The 18,343-nt window shown below is 38.7% G+C and overlaps 1 protein-coding gene across 3 annotated transcripts in view; it reads left to right on the top strand.

The window, feature by feature from the left end:
• RABGAP1L (RAB GTPase activating protein 1 like) overlaps positions 1–18,343 on the top strand; it is a 748,424-nt gene that overhangs the window by 466,505 nt on the left and 263,576 nt on the right. For all 3 annotated transcript variants that reach the window (XM_078077989.1, XM_078077987.1, XM_078077988.1), the window contains one exon: positions 10,216–10,290. In XM_078077989.1, coding sequence (XP_077934115.1) covers positions 10,216–10,290 — 75 coding nt within the window. The remainder of the gene's footprint in view (positions 1–10,215; positions 10,291–18,343) is intronic.

The following is an 18,343-nucleotide window of genomic DNA, read 5'->3' on the forward strand; positions in this document are numbered from 1 at the left end:
TGAAAAAAGAAAGAAGAGGAGTTAAAAAAAAAAAGGGAGAATGTGATCAGGCAGGAGACTAGAATAAAGCCATACACTAGAGATTTAGGGTATATTTTGGTCTGTTAGAAGAAACTGTATCCCAAAATTTTAATGAGAGAACAACTTATATATATATATACCAAAAATAAGGTTAACCTCTATGAAGGGATAGAATATGACTCTAAAAATGAAAAATAAAAAAGAATTTTGGAAGACTAAAGAATCATGGGAAAAAAGCCATGAATTCTATGTGCAGTATTCCCCTAGTGCTGGAGTTCTGCCGTTCTCATTGATCGGTAAACTTGGTCTTGGCTGGCTGTTCTTGCTGATCTTCTGGGGGAGGGGCCTGTTGCCATGGTTCCCAAATGTCTTTGCCGGAGGCGGAATTGCCCTGCCCTTGCCGGTCCGGGCTAAGTAATCTGCTCGGGTTTGCTCTCAGGAGCTTTTGTTCCCTGCAAGCTTTCGGTACAGCTTTCGAGGATGAGAGTGAAAATGGCGGCCTCCCAATCTCCACCCCGGAGGAGCGAAGAACTTGGGGCCCCGCTCCTCAGTGAGCCCCCAGAGAGAAGCAGTCAATAACTCCCGTCTCCCCGGTCTCCGGCCGCACTCCGTGCTCACCTGGCCTGTGACCAAGCGTTTCTATCTCTGGCACCCGACCCCGTGTGGAGTCTCCAAACCCAGCAGATCCTGCGGTGCACTCCCGCTCTGCTCCTCCCCGGGGAGGAAGGGGAGTCTCCCCGGATCTGCTGCTTGTTGGGTCCGGGCTGGAGGAGCAGTGGTCCGAGTATGCCACAGATCATGGTTTATGGCAACCCTGAGCTGAGAGCCTGTGCCTCAGCTCCGTCTTTGCAGCCGGCTTCCCTGCTCCGATACCTGGGAGCTCTGCCGCACTCAGGCACCCCCGGCCTTTCTGTGACCCCGAGGGTCCTGAGACCACACTGTCCCAGTGAGGGTTCCACCCCCTGCCTAGCCACTGGAGCAACGTTCCTCAGCGGAGCAGACTTCTAAAAGTTCCGATTTTGTGCTCCGCAGCTCTATCACTTGCCGGTAGCAGCCGACGGAGGCCCCCTCCCCCGCCGTCTATCTTCCCGAATATCGCCTCGGATTCACTTCTCCACATGGCCTACCTTCCAGAAGGTGGTCACTTTTCTGTTCAGAGAGTTGCTGCTATTCTTTTCTTCGATTTCCTGTTGAGTTCATAGGCTTTCAGAATGGTTTGATCCCTATCTAGCTGAATTCCTGGGACCAGACGAAATTTAGGTCTCCTACTCCTCCACCATCTTGCCGAGGTTTGGTCAGCCACTTGTATTCTTAAGTACTATATTGAATAATCATTGCTTTAAATGTTACCCTAATTTCTTTTAGACAGCCAGGTGTCTTAAGATTCTTGTCACTCTGTGCTCTCTTTTTATTTAGCTTATTGTGGCATTACTTAAGAATAGTCTTTCCTTGATATCTCTTTTTTTCTCTTAGATTGCATGAGAACAGATCTCTTTTTAGTTTGTAAATAAATTTATTTCTGCATATTTTATACTTGATTGTTTCCCTGACACACTCATTTAAGGGCTGTTGATGCCAGGAACAATCCAAGGGCTGATTTGTTTGTTTTGATCTCATGTTGGCAGAAGCTTATTGTAGGTAATAGATGAAACAGCTTGTCTATCAGTAGCCAGTACATCAGCAAATATATCAGTTGCTTTAGCAGTGCCAAGAGCTACATGGGGATCTGTTTTAGAAATCTGATCATTTCTTGCATGTCCACTTAGCAGCCTCTCTGTCTTCTTAGAGAACATCTTCTGATTTCCTTTTCATTTTTCCTGTGAATCTGAGCTTCCTTCCTCTTTACCTGTAAGTGTGCTTTTCTAATGAAATAGTACTGTATGTTGTCCATTTCTGGGACAAAAGAGAAATATTATTCTGCACTTCCTGCATCAACCTAGTAAAAGTTTGTGTTTTGGGAGAAAGGATTTTAGATCAATTAGTAGACATAGTTTATCTGTAAAACTAAACATTTCCTCTAATGATTTTCAGGTAATTCAAGAGCAGTAGTGACTATTTTGTCTGTTTGGGGTTCGTGGAAAATTATTTTCAAAGTTAGTATCCCATCAATGGATAACAGTTACTCACTTAAAGAAAATCAAGTGTTTTCCATATTTATTTGATAAAGAAGAACTTACATTCATATATAAATGTTAGCACCAATTAGATTAAGCCTTACAAATGTCTTTTTTTATGTCTAAGTTTTAGTCTGTGGTTAGCATGTTAATAAATATATCACATAAATAAATTAAAAGTTCCCCTTCCCAGGGTGCCTGGGTAGCTCAGTCGTTAAGTGTCTGCCTTTGGCTCAGGTTGTGATCCCAGGGTCCCAGGATTGAGCCCCGCATCGGGCTCCCTGCTCTGCGGAAGGTCTGCTTCTCCCTTTCCCACTCCCCCTGCTTGTGTTCCCTCTCTCGCTGTGTCTCTCTCTGTCAAATAAATAAAATCTTAAAAAAAAAAAAAGTTCCCCTTCCCTAAACCCAGAAGTCATGGATTGAAAAAGATTAAGCATTGTTATTAAGAATTGTCATTTATCTTGTGACTATGGAGTCTTATCCCCCATCTCTGTTGAGCCCCATGGCAAATCAGAAGATAGGCCCTCCCATCTTCTGTGGACCCAAATACATAAATGTCCAAGAAGAATAATTCTGCACAGAGTGAATCTAAGTGATTACCTTGGTCTCTTCAGGCTGCTGTGACAAAAATAGCATTCACTGGGTAGCTTAAACAATTTGTTTCTCATAGTTCTTGAGGCTGAGAACGTCAAGGTCAAGGTGCTGGCAGGTTCAGTATGTGGTGTGGGCTTGCTTCCTGGTTCATAGATGGCCATCCTCTTGCTGTGTCCTCATGTGGCCAGAGGAACACTCTGAGATCTCTTTCTCTTTTTTTTTTTTAATTTAAATTTTAGGTAGTTAACATACAGTACAATATTGGTTTCTGGAGTAGAATTCAGTGATTCATCACTTACATACAAGACCCAGTGCTCATCATAACAAGTGCCCTCCTTAATACCCATCACCTACCTAGCCCACCCCTCACCCACCTCCCTCCATCAACCCTCAGTTTGTTCTTTATCATTAAGAGTCTCTTATGGCTTGTTTCTCTCTCTCCCTTTTTTCTTTTCCCCCTTCCCATATGTTTATCTTTTTTCTCATAAATTCCACATATGAATGAAATCTTATGATATTTGTCTTTCTCTGACTGACTTAATTTCACCTAGCACAATACACTCTAGCTCCATCCACATCATTGCAAATGACAAGATTTCTTTTTTTTTCTTATTGCTGAGTAACCATTGTGTATATGTAGCACATCTTCTTTATCTATTCATCAGTCAATGGACATCTGGGCTCTTCCCATAGTTTGGCTATTGTTGATAATGCTGCTATAAAAATTGGGGTGCATGTATCCCTTCGAATCTGTATGTTTGTATCCTTTAGGGTAAATACCTAGTATTGTAATTGCTGGATCATAGGGTAGTTCTATTTTTAACTTTTTGAGGAACCTCCATACTGTTCTCCAGATTGGCTGCACCAATTTGCATTCCCACTAATAGTGCAAGAGGATTCCCCTTTCTCTGCATCCTGGCCAACACCTGTTGTTTCTTGTGTTGTTGATTTTAGCCATTCTGACAGGTGTGAGGTGGTATCTCATCATGGTTTTGATTTGTATTTCCCTGAAGATTAGTGATGTTGAGTATCTTTTCATGTGTCTGTTAGCCATCTGGATGTCTGCTTTAGAAAAGTCTCTATTCAGTTATTTGTTTTTTGGGTGTTGAGTTTGATAAGTTCTTTGTAGCTTTTGGATACTAGCCCTTTATCAGATGTGTCATTTGCAAATATCTTCTCCCATTCCATAGGCTGCCTTTTAGTTTTATTAATTGTTTCCTTTGCTGTACAGAAGCTTTTTATCTTGATGAAGTCCCAATAGTTCATTTTTGCTTTTGTTTCCCTTGCCTGTGGTGACTTGTCTAGCAAGAAGTTGCTGCAGCCGAGGTCAAAGAGGTTTCTGCCTGTGTTCTCCTCTAGGATTTTGATGGATTCCTGCCTCACATTAAGGTCTTTCATCTGGGATCTCTTTTATAAGGACAGTAATCCCATTCATGAGAGCTCTATCCTCCTGACCTAATCACCTCCTGATGGCCCCATGTCCCAGTACCATCACATTTTGGATTAGGTTTCAACATATGTATTTTAGGAGGAACACAGTCTATAGCAGTGATATAATACAGGTATTAAGGGTACATCTGTATTCAAACAGATTTGGGTTCAAATCCTGGCTCTCGCTTTGTGTCCTTGCCCAAGTTAATTACCTTCTCTAAACCTCACTTTTCTTATCTCATAAACTTTGTGAGGATTGAGAACATGCAAGAGCATTTAGTGCAGCATCTGGCACATAATAAAGAGGGCAGGCTCTCTCATGCCTTTGTACATGCCTTTCCCCTGCAGCATGCTTAAACAATCTCCATATTCTTCCTTCAAGAATGTGAGGCCAAGTTTGCAGCAATTTTGGTCCCATCCTTCTTTTTTTTAATTTTATTTTATTATGTTATGTTAATCACCATACATTACATCATTAGTTTTTGATGTAGTGTTCCATGATTCATTGTTGGCATATAACACCCAGTGCTCCATTCAATACGTGCCCTCTTTAATACCCATCACCAGGCTAACCCCTCCCTCCACCCCCCTCCCCTCTAGAACCCTCAGTTTGTTTCTCAGAGTCCATAGTCTCTCATGGTTCGTCTCCCACTCCGATTTCCCCCTCCTTCATTTTTCCCTTCCTACTATCTTTTTTTTTTTTTTTTAATATATAATGTATTATTTGTTTCAGAGGTACAGGTCTGTGATTCATCAGTCTTAACACAATTCACAGCGCTCACCATAGCACATTGGGGAGGGTAGGTTCCACCCTTTCTTTTCTTTTCTTTTCTTTTCTTTTTTTTTTTTTTGTAAGATTAAGACAACATCACCTTGTCTGTGATGTCTTCCTTGCCTTTAACTCTACTTCTTTCATGAGGGCACTTCCTCACCCTTTCCCTCTGAGCTTCCATCTGTCTGTCAGCACTTCTCTCACTGTGCCCCTTTTCACTGCACATGCCGAATTCTTCTACAAGACTCTGAGCTGAGGTGCATGGACAGTATCTTTTCATCACTGCATCCACCTCACTAAGTGCAATGTTTGATTACATAATAGATGCTCAGTAAATATTGACTTGCTGAATGAAAATATGAAGTACTCTTGGGAACCCAGCCAGAAAAGTAGTCTATAGTTCAGAGCAGAGAGAAGAGACAGAGTGCAGCCAAAGATTTTATTCCCCCCAAACTGTTATGAAAATTTTCAAATATGTAGAAAAATACAAAGAACTGTACAGGAAACATTCATCAACCCACCACCTAGGTTTTACAATTAATATTTTGTTACATTTTCTTTGTCACTTACCTATCGATCCATCTACCCTTCTGTTCAATTGATCAATCCATTTTAATATTTTAAGGCATTCAGAATTGCTTTTGTATGTCTTTATACCTTATGCCTAATAGTGCAACATGTATATTATTAGCTGGAGCTCAGTATTTGCTAACGGTTTTCTTTTGTAGGTACAATTTACTTTCAATGAAGTACACAAATATTAGGAGTGCCATTTCATTAGTTTTGACAAATGCATATACTTGTGTAATCCAAGACATAGATGTTCCGTCATGTCTTCACAGTTAATCCCTGACCCTTCACCCAGAAGCAATCTTTGTTTTGATTTTTTTTAACCGTTTATCGCTTTGATTTGTAGAACTTTATATTAGTGGACCCACAGAGGAGAATCATTTTCATGGAAGATGTAGTTCACACAGCATAATAGTTCGAGATTCTTCCATGTTACAGGTGTACGTGATTCATTACTTTTTGTTGCTGAGGAGTGCTTCGTAGATATCCCTAATCTGAGGCTGCTTACAGTTTGGGGCTATTATAAATAAAGCTGCTGGAAATATGTCTTAGCCTTATATCAGTCTTTCTTGTATACATTTGCATTCATTTCTCTTGGATGAATACATAGATACGGAATTGCTGAGTCATAAGGTAGGTGTATGTTTAGTTTTCTAGAAAACTGTCAAACAATTTTACGAAGTAGTTTTACTGTTTTACACTCCTTACTGACAGTGTTTGAGAATCCAAGGATACCAGCATTAGATGTACCAGTCTTTTTAATTTTAGTTTCTGGTGGCTATGTACTGATGTCTCACTGTGGCTCTAATTTCATTTTAATATATTGACTAATGATGTTGAACACTTGGCCCTGTTCTTACCGGTCATTCATAGATAACCCTTTGTGAAGTGTCTCTTCAAATCTTTTGTTTTTAAACTTGAGTTGTTTGACACTGAGTTGTAGGAGTCCTTTATGTATATGATGCAAGACTTTTTCCAGATATGTTTGCAAATATTTTCCCAGTCTGTGGTTTACCTATTTATTTTCTTAACAGTGTCTTTTCATCATTGGAGGTTTTTTAAATTTGATAATGTGTACTGTATCAGTTTATTCTTTTATAGTTAGTGCTTCTGTGTCCTGACTAAGAAACCTTTGCCTTCACCAAGTTACAAAGATATTCTGTTTTCATTGAGTAGCCTCATAGTTTTAGTTTTATGTTTAGAACTGTGATAAGTCTGAAATTAATTTTTGTGTATGAAGTGAGGTAGGTATCAAGGTTCATTTAGTTTCCCCATATGGATATCCAACTTTTTGAGTACATTCATTGAGACAATTTTCATATACTTACATGTTTACATATATAAACAATTTTATTTTCCTCATTGTATTATTTTGGTAACTTTGTTGAAATCAAATGACTTTATAAGTGTGCTTATAGTTCTAGACTTTTTATTGTTCACTGATTTTTTTGTCTATCCTTGTATCAGTTTTATACTGTCTTGAATATTGTAATTTTACAGTAAGTGTAGTAACGGCTTCTCTTATGTTACTCCTTTTTCCAGAATTTCCACTCTCACTTTCTAGCTGTTACCCTAATCTGTTCTCTGGTTCTTCGAGCCAATAAGACTGCAGTTTTATATCCAAGTTTTAGCCATCCAATGTGGTATCACTGATCTTCAGCAAAAGCCATAAAGAATGGGAATTTTACCCAGTGTCATTCTCCTCTTCTTAGTTTATTCTCCCCTCCAGTTTCTGACTGCTGTCGTTTAGCTCATCAATGTCTTCAGGTAACTGTTGTTATGTATTTGTCCAGATATAGTTTAAATTTGTTGCCAGAGGGAAGGTTGGCCCAGTAGGAGCTACTCTCCCATTACAGAAGTGGTACCCAGGTGGTTTTTAAAAGTCAGACTGAGCAGGCATCTGGCCAAAGATGCAATTAAAGTAAGGAATGGGGAGAGGTTTGGTGCAAAGAGGAGCAAGTTTTGAATAGAGGGAAAGGATTCAGTTCACCTCAGTTAGAGAAGGCTTGGACTAAAGCCAAACGGTTCTTGGAAAAACTCCAAGGGAAAGAACTTGCTAGAACACTGTTTTTAATTTATTTTATTTTTAATTAAATATTTTATTTATTTGAGAGAGAGAGGGTGGGGCAGAGGGAAAGGCAGAGGGAGAAACAGATCCCCGCTCAGCAGGGAGCCTGATGGAGGGCTGGCTCCCAGGACCCCGAGATCATGACCTGACCAGAAGTCAGACACTTAAGTGACTGAACCACCCAGTTGCCCCTAGAACACTGTTTTTTAAACTGTGAATTATAAAATCAATTTAGTAGATGGCCCCTGGAAGGTCATTTTTGCTTCTAACTTAAAACCATAAAACAAGTAGAAAGTAAGATCATTGCATTACTGATCTGTACTTTCATCCTTAGCTCTCTAATTAGAGAATAGTCTCTGGAGTCACTGAATTCATACTTTCTCTGTCTGATGTGTATTGGACCTTCATTTTCTGTTGGACTTATATGCTGAGCATATAAACAGCACACTTCTCAATAAACGTTAAATATACTTCTGTAAATAGATCAAACATTGATTAAAATGATGTCAGGTTTGATGAAGCATGACTGGCTTTTGGAGATCCATAGTTTTAAGGAATCCTTAACTGGCATCTTTCATGGGGGAGGGGAAGCCTCGAAAATATATTCATCATTCATGTAACATGCTCTCTCATCAACAAATCCCAGAGTTCCTTCTTCATGAAAAAGGTAGTGACCGAGCACTATCAGGAATGCTTCAAATTGGGATAGTATTAGAACCTTTTGCCTCTTTCTTCCTTTTTTGTTCCTTTTCTATTCTCTCTGTAACTCTTCTTCCAACCCCTAATATACACACCCATGATGAGGTCTGGATAAAAGTACAAATTAAGCAATCAGAACTATAACTGTATAAATCAAATAAAATTAAATAAGTGAAAGGATGCTAATGCATCTTTCAATTTTTAAAATTAGGCAGAGCTCTGGAAATTGTTGATAATGAAGAAAAAGCTCCTTTCAGATTCATTAGGTAATGTTTCCATGATCTAATTTTTCTCTCATTAGAAGAGAGTGTGATAATATCATCATTAGCAGAAGAAGGTTAAAAGAGAACAATAGTACTTCAAAAGACACCATTAAGAAGGTGAAAAGGCAGGGCACACACAGGGAGAAAATACTGACAACACATATGTCTGACAGTGGATTCGTGAACAGAATGTATCAAGAACTCCAATGAATCTAATTAAACCTAATTAAACAAATGGGCAAGAGCTTGAAGTGACAGTCACAAAAGAATATATATCAATTGCCTAGAAGCAATGATAATGCACTCTACATTGTTAGCATTCAGGGAAATGCAAATCAAAACCACAGGGATTAATAAAAGGAAAAAGACTGGCAGTATCAGATATTGCCAAGGATGTGAAGCAGTGAGTACTCATAGTTTGCTGCTATAAGTGTAATGCTTGAGTTACAACCACTTTGGAAGACACATTGGCAATTTGTTATAAAGTTAAACATGCACTTATCATTTAAACCTTGAACTTCCACTCTTGGGCATTTACTTAAAGGGAATAAAAACCTATATCCATTAAAAAAAACCCTTGTGTATACATAGCAGCTTTATTCATACTAACCAAACATGAAAAAACCTAAATGTTAAACAGGAGAAAGGATAAGCAAATTGTGGTATGTTTACACAGTGGAATACTACTCATCAGTGAAAAGGTGACCTACTGATGCATGCAGCAACAGGGAAGAATTTCTGAAACATTATACTGAGTAAAAGAAGCCAGACACAAAAGAGTTTATATGATTGCATTTGTATGAGATTGTTTTAAAAATGCAAAGCTAATAATATATTGTGATAAAAATCAGACCAGTGGTTGTCTGGAGTGGAGGTGGTTGACTGCAAAGAGGCATGAGGGACGTTGTGGAATGATGGAAATATTCTGTAACGATGTGGTTACATAAATGTAATTATGTACTTATAAATCCCAACTCAAGGACTAATGTATGCATTTCACTAGATACAAACTCTATTTCAAGAAAGGTTTTTTTTCTTTCAGGAAAAAAAAAAAAGTTCCAGACCCGTATTCTGACTACCTTGGCATATGGAAGCTACCACACTTAGCCTCCTCCCTATGGTAGCTCTTCCTAGTAATCTTTAATAACCACTGCCCTGGACAGAGACAGTTTTTATACTCACAAAATCATAATGCATTTTATTAAGCACATTAAATGGAAAGTCCCTCACTGAAATGAAGCACAACACATAGATTGGGATCCATGGGATGGGATACATGTCCGGGATTCAAACAGCACAATTGGGATGTTTGTCTTTGCATTAGAACTCCCACATCAACTCTAGAACCTTCCCACCCTCTTCTACTCTTTGCGTCAGCCTCCCATGGTGTCATTTGCCTGACTACAAATCGTAATGGAGCTTTTAAAATTAGGTGCTCTGAGCATCTCTTTATTCCAGATTCTAAAGATGAACCTGGGGATAATGGGACATCTAGAATTGCTTTAGGAACTGTGCAACATCTTTGGGGGATCCCACTGTGCTAACGACTCACACATTTAAGTTGAAGTATCAGTGAAATTGTGGTGGACAGCCCAGGGTCAAGATCAAGCAGCAGCCTGATGTTAACTTATGTTAAAATCTGTGAATGTTTATAGTACTTCTTTCTCTTCATCTTTTCTCCAGGCCTACTCTGTCTACGACGAAGACATTGGCTACTGTCAAGGACAGTCTTTTCTGGCTGCTGTATTACTGCTGCATGTGAGTAATTTTCCATGTGATAAATGGCTTGGTGCTGCCAAGTTCATTTTATTTTCTAGTTGGTTTTGTTCTTCCTTCCTATTTTCCACTTATCTGATAGAGATTACACATGGCACATCTTTTTTAAAAGGTACCTTTTGTGATAAAGTAAGAGATCTGATGTCAGGTACAGGACAGTTTCTCAGTTGAATTAATAATGCTGACAGGAAGGAGATAAATTGCTTATTTGGAGTTATTTTTAATGAGAATCCTCTAGAATCAAAGAAGTCCATGTAACTGCTCAGATACAAGCAGGACTAGAACCATTACGAAGGAATATGGCAAGGAAGTCTTATCTTTTCTGCGATTTATTTTTGTATACTCTTTTTCCTCTCAGTCACCTTCATTTAACGGAACATTTATTGATCATCAGTCTGTCAGGGCTAAACTAAGAAGTGGGATTACAAATATGAATAATTTATCATTTGTGTTCTCAAAGGCCTCAGAATGGGGCACAAGTACTGTAAGCACATACTTATTCTTTTTATCCTTTTTACGTGTCTTTACTGATTTTTCTGATGTTCACTAAAGAACTTAGAGTGTGCCAAGTAAAAGCAATACACAGAGTAAGAGCATAGAGAGGAGAATTACCCAACCCAGCTCTACTAGAACTTTCAGGAAAGACTTTCTGGAGGAGATGGTATCCTTGCCCAGACAGAAATAATTGAGGCTGCAAAAGGGAGGGAGTAGAGATAGCTAAATAAGAGGAACAACATGAGCAAAAAAAAAGAGGAACAACATGAGCAAATATATGGAAACACAAAAGGTCACAGCATATAAAGGGAACAGTATGCAATTACAGTTTCTGTTCAGTTACTATAGGAAATGTATGCAAAGACAGGTATGAGATAAAAATGGTCAGATGGGCAGGGACCAAATCATAAAGACTCTGTAATCATGTCAAGAAAGGTGGGCTTTATTCTAAAGCTAGAGAGGAGCCATTGATCAGTTTGAAGCAAGGGAAGGACAGTTAGATGTTCATTTCAGATAAATTCTTCTTATACCCTTGAGGAGGGTGAAATTAAAGGAGACAAGCAGCAGCAGAGAGACCAGTTAGGAAATATCAATCTAAATGAGAGATGTTGAGACCCAGAGAAAAAGAAGCTTAATTAAGAAACATGCAGGAGGCAAAATTGGTAAGTTTTATGGAAGGATTGACAAAGGAAGAGTCAAAAGTAACATGTCTACTTTTCTAGCTTTGGTGACTTGATGACTTGTGGTATTTTTTTTTTCTTTGACTTATGGCATTTTTAGCTCGGATAGAAAATGCATCCATTGAGATTGAATGGAGAAACATGATTAAGAGTTGATGATGAATTTTATTTTGAATTCTTTGAGTTTGGGATATTTTGGGGACATCTGAGTGAAACTGTCCACCAACAAGGTGGATGCTAGAGACTGATGCTGAGGGAGAAATCATAGCTGAAGTCACGAGAGTGGATCAGATCATCTAAGAAAAAGAAATAGAATCCCAGAGCCCAGGAATTCCAGATATTTAAAGGGCTGATGAGGAACAGAAATTCCTGGTGAATTTCTAATTTTCAGTAAGGAGGAAGCAGTGTCTTCTGTCAAACGCAGCAAAGAGGTCAAGCAAGTTTAAAGCAAAAGCATTTAAGTTTGCATTCTGGAAATGAAGAGTGATTACAGTAAATTCACGGTCCTAATTCTGATAACTTGATTCTAATGATAATAATGGTATACAATGGTTCTGTTAGAAATCAGAAAATCACTTTAACTTTGATTTCTTCTTCTGTTGCATTATCATCTGTTTTATGGTCTTCTTGATCTTTTCCTTGTTATCCTTCCTCCTTTGACATCTCCGTGGCCCATCTTCTTGGTATTCCCTTGATTCCTATAATCAAGCACTTTATGGCCACAAATTCCCAGGGCCCTTGTTCTGCTACTAAACCCACCTAGTGTCTAACATAGTTAGCTCTCTTATGCAGGGGGGCTGGAGACTGCACCCAGTGACATGAGTGTGTTCACCAAGGTTCAGAATCACCTTTCCTCTAATCACTCTGATGAGAAGCCAAAGTGGAAGCCATGGGTGGTGAAATTTTGTCTTCCACAAAGTAATCTTTGCATATATCAGTTTAGCATTTTAGACCTGTAGCCTTGTTAAACACATTACAATATGTTGATTAAACTTCAGTGAGAAGAACATCTCTCTAAGATATCTGTTCTCAGATTTAACAGAGGGTTAGTTAAGTATGAGTTCATATTTATTTGGAAATACTTCCCCACAAAAAAAAAAAAAAAAGAGTCAGTAATCCAAATAACTAGAAAACTCAAATACCTAGGATTTTCTTCTGCATTATCTACCCTCATATTGTAAGGATCACATGCCAAGTCAGCACTCTAAAACTGCTTTCGAACTATGTCTCAAGATGGATAGACATTCAGTCCAGTTTCTCATACTTTCTACAATAATAGAATTATGCAGTTCTTGCCATGGCTTATAAAAATAACTGGAAATATAGAAATACCTTCAGAACCTTTGAGGAAAGTTTCACTAATATTCAGCATAGTGCTAATGAGAAACATATTATTGTAATTTTTAATTGAGAGTATATGCAATAATTCTTTTTTTTTTAAAGATTTTATTCATTTATTTGACAGATACACAGAGAGAGAGGGAACACAAGCGGGGGAGTGGGAGTGGGAGAGGGAGAAGCAGGCCTCCCTCAGAACAGGGAGCCCGATGCGGGGCTCGATCCCGGGACCCTGAGATCATGACCTGAGCCAAAGGCAGACGCTTAACGACTGAGCCACCCTGGCGCCCTGCGATAATTCTTTTAATCAGCATATTCCATTAAACTGATCAACCCATCCATTAATGAATTCTAATGAGAGAAATTAACTAATTTTTTTCTTTTTCATATTTTTGTCTCTGTGGTTTAAACAGGTAGAAGAATACAGTCTAGCTTAAATAATTCATCAAATACGCTATCTCAAGTTCTAGGGGTGTTACTAATTTTTTATCGGTTACATAAGCAGTTGCTTCTTTCTGCTGCCAGACATCCTTTGGCAGCTCCATATTAATCATTGTCAGAACCTGATTCTTTTGGGGATGCTGTCTTTTCCTCCCCCATGGTCATTTATATTTCACATTCACTGCCTACGAGGAAAGGAAGATCAAAAATGAAAGTATTCAAAAACAAAAGTTTAGAATTTTTAAGATTTTCCATTGTCTAAGTAGTTTTAAGAAATAATTAGCTCTCTTGGTGCTTGAAAATTTCCCGATGCTTTGATAATAGCTTTGTAATTTGTATTTTAAGCAGTAGAAGATTAGTTTATCACAGTAGTTGCTATTATATCTATTGATAGAATTACAAGAAATTTATCCTTTACAGTTGGTCAAGAATGTTATAGTACAGATAAGTAATATCCTCATTGTAGTATTAATCATTGCTTATTTGGAAATATAATAAATAATGTCCTTTTATATATTTCATTTATTCTAAAAATCATATAAAATATTTTAAATAATTTTTAACCCAGTATATTTTTCTAACATACTTAGTGTCAAGTAGTTTTAAATTTTTTTTTTGTAACATATACTTTCCTTGACCGTCAGAAAATCATGTTCCTTTTTAAGGTTAAATTACTGTATGTATACTACTATGGGCATGTGGAAGTTTTCCAACTGCAGAAAGGATTATTTTTGGATAATTCAGAATGTTTAAAATTATTGAATTTTTAAAAAACACTGTGACTAGGCACAATTCCTTTGGAAACCAAAGGCTTTATCTGACAAAGATATGCATACCCAGCAATTCCACTCCTAGATACTCATCCTCGTCAAATTTACGCACATGTATACCCAAATTGTGTATTAGAATTGTCCCAGGATCAGTGTTTAAAACAAACAACGCAAATGTCCACTATTAGAATGTTTAATACTAGAATTGTAATTAGACATTAAAATGGAAAATTTGTGATATATTTAATAGTAGAACACTATATAACAATGAAATGAATGTTTTACACTACATAAGTTAATGCGAATGAATCACACAAACATAAGGTTTAGTAAGAAAGCAAAGTATATCATTTGGTATGATTCCATTTCATATAAAGTTCAATAGCAGACAAAACTAAATTCTATTCATAGGATGCTACCTAGATGGAAAATATAAATAACACCAATGAAGTGATTATTGATAAAGTCAGGATAGTGATTTCTTGACAAATTGGGAGTCATGATTGGGGTGGGACATACAGGGATCTTCAGGAGTATTGAAAGTATTCTGTTTCTTAACCTGGGTGGTAGTTACACTTGTCTTTATAATTATTTGGTTTTACTTTATGATCAAGTTATTTATTAAAGTATACATTTAACTTTTATGCATTTTTGTGGGTTGCGTTTAAAAATGAAGTAAAGTTTAAAAATTACAAATCCTTTACTGCAATCCCCCAGAAAAGATAGGTTTAAGGTAAGATTTCACCAATGGACTTAAGAAATGAGAAACAGAGTTACTTCTTAGTTTTCCTAAAAGATTTCCACAGAATCCAAGGTACAAGATCCCTGGAGGACTCTGATTGGCCTATCTTGGGAACCTGCTGCCATCCCTGAATCAGTTACTGAGGCCAGGACAGTATGATATTCTGATTGCCTTGGCCCATGTCTTGAGTCCATCTTGTTGCTGATAGTGAACTGGATCAGCTTCTCCCTACAGGGAAAGGGTATTTGATTCCAGATGAGAGCAAGATAGGATGCTAGACAGATACATCACATCATCTACTAGTGATATCTTTACTACAAGAGTTTTAGTGTATTTTAAATAAGTCCTTCTATACTCCCAAATCACTTTTCCCTTAAAATGCAAAAAATTTTCCTGTTCTAAGTTAATTCTTGTATTTTTTTGACATCTCCCTGTGAGTAAATACACTCAAGACATTTTACCTTTAAAAAACACTCTCTTGGGGGGGCGCCTGGGTGGCTCAGTTGGTTAAGTGTCCCACTCTTGATTTCAGCTCAGGTCATGATCTTAGGGTTGTGAAGTCGAGCCCCTCATCAGGCTCCATGCTGGGTGTGGAGTCTGCTTAAGATTCTCTCTCTCGGGGAGCCTGGGTGGCTCAGATGGTTAAGCATCTGCCTTCGGCTCAGGTCATGATCTCAGGGTCCTGGGATTGAGCCCCGCATCGGGCTCCCTGCTCGGCGGGGAGCCTGCTTCTCCCTCTCCTTCTACTGATCCCCCTGCTTGTGCTCTCTTGCTCTCTCTGTCAAATAAATAAATAAAATCGTTTAATTAAAAAAAAAAAAAGATTCTCTCTCTCTCCCTCTGCCCCTCCGCCTCCCATGTGCATGCATGCACGTGCTCTCTCTCTCGCTCTCTCAAAAACAAAACAAAACAAAAACAAAAACTCTCTTGATCTCCCATTAACTATCTTAGGTTTCTTTGCCCTTTCAAAGCTGAACTCCTTCACAGATAATAAAAAGCATGACTATGAATTTGAATTATGATTTAATACCTTTCAAGTTCTGTGACCTTCAACAAGTTTCCTAAACTCTTTGATCTTCAGTTTCTTCATTTATTAAATGGAGATAATATTATCATTTTTCTAGGATTTTTGTGAATATTGGATACTTTATATTATCAATGTAAAGGGTCTTATTTTGTATCTGGCACAAAAAAGAATGCAATCATGGGATTAAATCCAGGTTTTACTTAATAGATGTGTAATTATTGGAAAATCACTTAACTTCTCCGAACTTCACCAGTTAATATTAAAAATGTAAAAATAATACCTACTTTACAGAATTTTTATGAGGATCAAAAGGGGTTATGAATGAATGCCTCTAATAATGTTGTTTGCTGCTATTTGTTCTAGAATTGGCTTAATTATTTGCCTAGCCTTTCCTTTTGGACCCTTGTCCCACTAGCTTAAATTGATTACACAGAGCACACTAATGTTATACAATATGTCTTATGACTTATAAATAGACATTCAGTTTAAATGTATTTTAGTGGGCGCCTGGGTGGCTCAGTTGGTTAAGCGACTGCCTTCGGCTCAGGTCATGATCCTGGAGTCCCAGGATCGAGTCCCGCATCGGGCTCCCTGCTCAGCGGGGAGTCTGCTTCTCCCTCTGGCCCTCCCCCTCTCATGTGCTCTCTCTCTCTCTCAAATAAATAAATAAATAAATCTTTAAAAAATAAATAAATAAATAAATAAATGTATTTTAGTATACATTTGATTTAAAAGGAAAATGAAAAGCTAGAAGTTTTCATTTTATTTGCTTTTCATATTGTAAACGGAAAATGAACACTCATGAGTTCATGATTTTCAGAGTTCTCACTAGCATTTACCTTTGTTGAAGAAAATGAAAAATTAGTGTAATTTTCATTGCCTTCATGGAAAAACATAGATTTATTACAAAAACATGTGAAACACAATCATGCAGAACAGAAAATTTAGTTTTATCCAAATAAGGGGATTATTTTATATTATCAACATGTAATTTTACTTTGAAATACATCTTGATGTGTTACATCAGGTGAGCCTTAAAGACTTTTGAAGTACTTGGACCTGCTTTGCTTTATGACTAATTGCAGAAAGAAGCAGTGAAGCTTGGAGACTGTCTCCATTCAGTGTTAGTACAGATGGCAGATCCTTATCAACATTTGTTACCAAACAATGATTACATCATGATTGATTCTCAGATTATGCATATGAGGCAGGTATTTAGTTTTGTATTTCATAGAGCCATGGATGATATTTTGATATCTTAAATTATAATATTTTAATATTTGTCTCCTCCTTTCCCCAATAAAACAACACTGATTCTATGACACAACAAAGGTGGATATTCAATATTAGAGATCCACTGTGTTCCAACATCTTAATATTGTTTTAAACAATATATTGGTTGGCAGTTCTGCCTGATTTGGATCCCTAGTCAATGGGCCAGACTGGCTATGGAACCTATGGAACCCTGCTCAGGCAGGGAAGCAAATTCATAGCCCCACCCAGTTGCTGAGCTTAGCCTTCAGTCTTGACCCTATAGGAAGCCTGGCCAGAGAATCTGAGCTGCTGCAGACCCCATCCTATAGCCCCATTCAAGCAGAGACCCAAGTCAGCAGCCCTGCCCAACTGTTGAACATAGCCTCTGGCCTTTAAGTGACCCTGGGCAGCCTCAAAGCCTAGCCTACAGTACCACCAAGCCAGAGTGCCCAGCCTGCAGTCTTGCCCAGCCACAGAGCCCAGGCTACACTCCTACCCAATTCCTGAACATAGCCTGCAGCCTCACCTGATCAGGAAGCCTGGACAGTAATTCCACCTGACCATAGAACAGTCTCTAGCCTCACTCAACTGTGGGATACAGCTGGAGACCCCTCCCAACCAGAGAGCTCAACCAGTTACCTTGGCCAACAGCAGAGCACAGCCAGTAGCTTACCTGATTGTGAAGCCAAGCCTGTGGTCCTGCCTAACTTTGGGATACAGCCTGGGGCCTTACCTGAACACAAAGTCCAGCCCACAGCACCATCTGGTCTGGCACAACCTGAGACCCCACTTGACCAGGAGCTATTTCAGAGCTCAACCCATAACCCTGCCTAATTGTGGAGTCTAACTAGTGGCACCACCCTGCCAAGGAAGATAGCCTCTGATCTTGTTCATCTGAAAGTGATTGCAGAGCCCAGCTAGCGGCCCCACCTGAGTGGAGCTTGGCCAGCAGCCCCACCTAGTCAGACAGCCCACCCATTGGTCCTACTTGAATACTGAGCATAGCCAGTAGGCTCACCCAACTGTGTAGCCCAGCCAATACCATCCCCCCTGGCCTTAAAGCATGAGCAGTGGCCTCACTCAACTAGATTGATAGCAAGCCCTGCTTGCCCCTGAATACTACCAACTGGTCCATCCAGTACCCTAAGCTGAGCTAACTGGTGAAGGTCTTTGCATGCCAGAGCAAACTGTAATATGTGGAAGAGGGGACCACTTACTCAAGTATGCAGATAACAATGCAAGGAATCAAGGATCATGAAGAATCAGGTACCTTTGATACCACCAAAGG

This window comes from Halichoerus grypus, chromosome 7 (assembly GCF_964656455.1).
Source record: "Halichoerus grypus chromosome 7, mHalGry1.hap1.1, whole genome shotgun sequence".
Lineage (NCBI taxonomy): Eukaryota > Metazoa > Chordata > Mammalia > Carnivora > Phocidae > Halichoerus > Halichoerus grypus.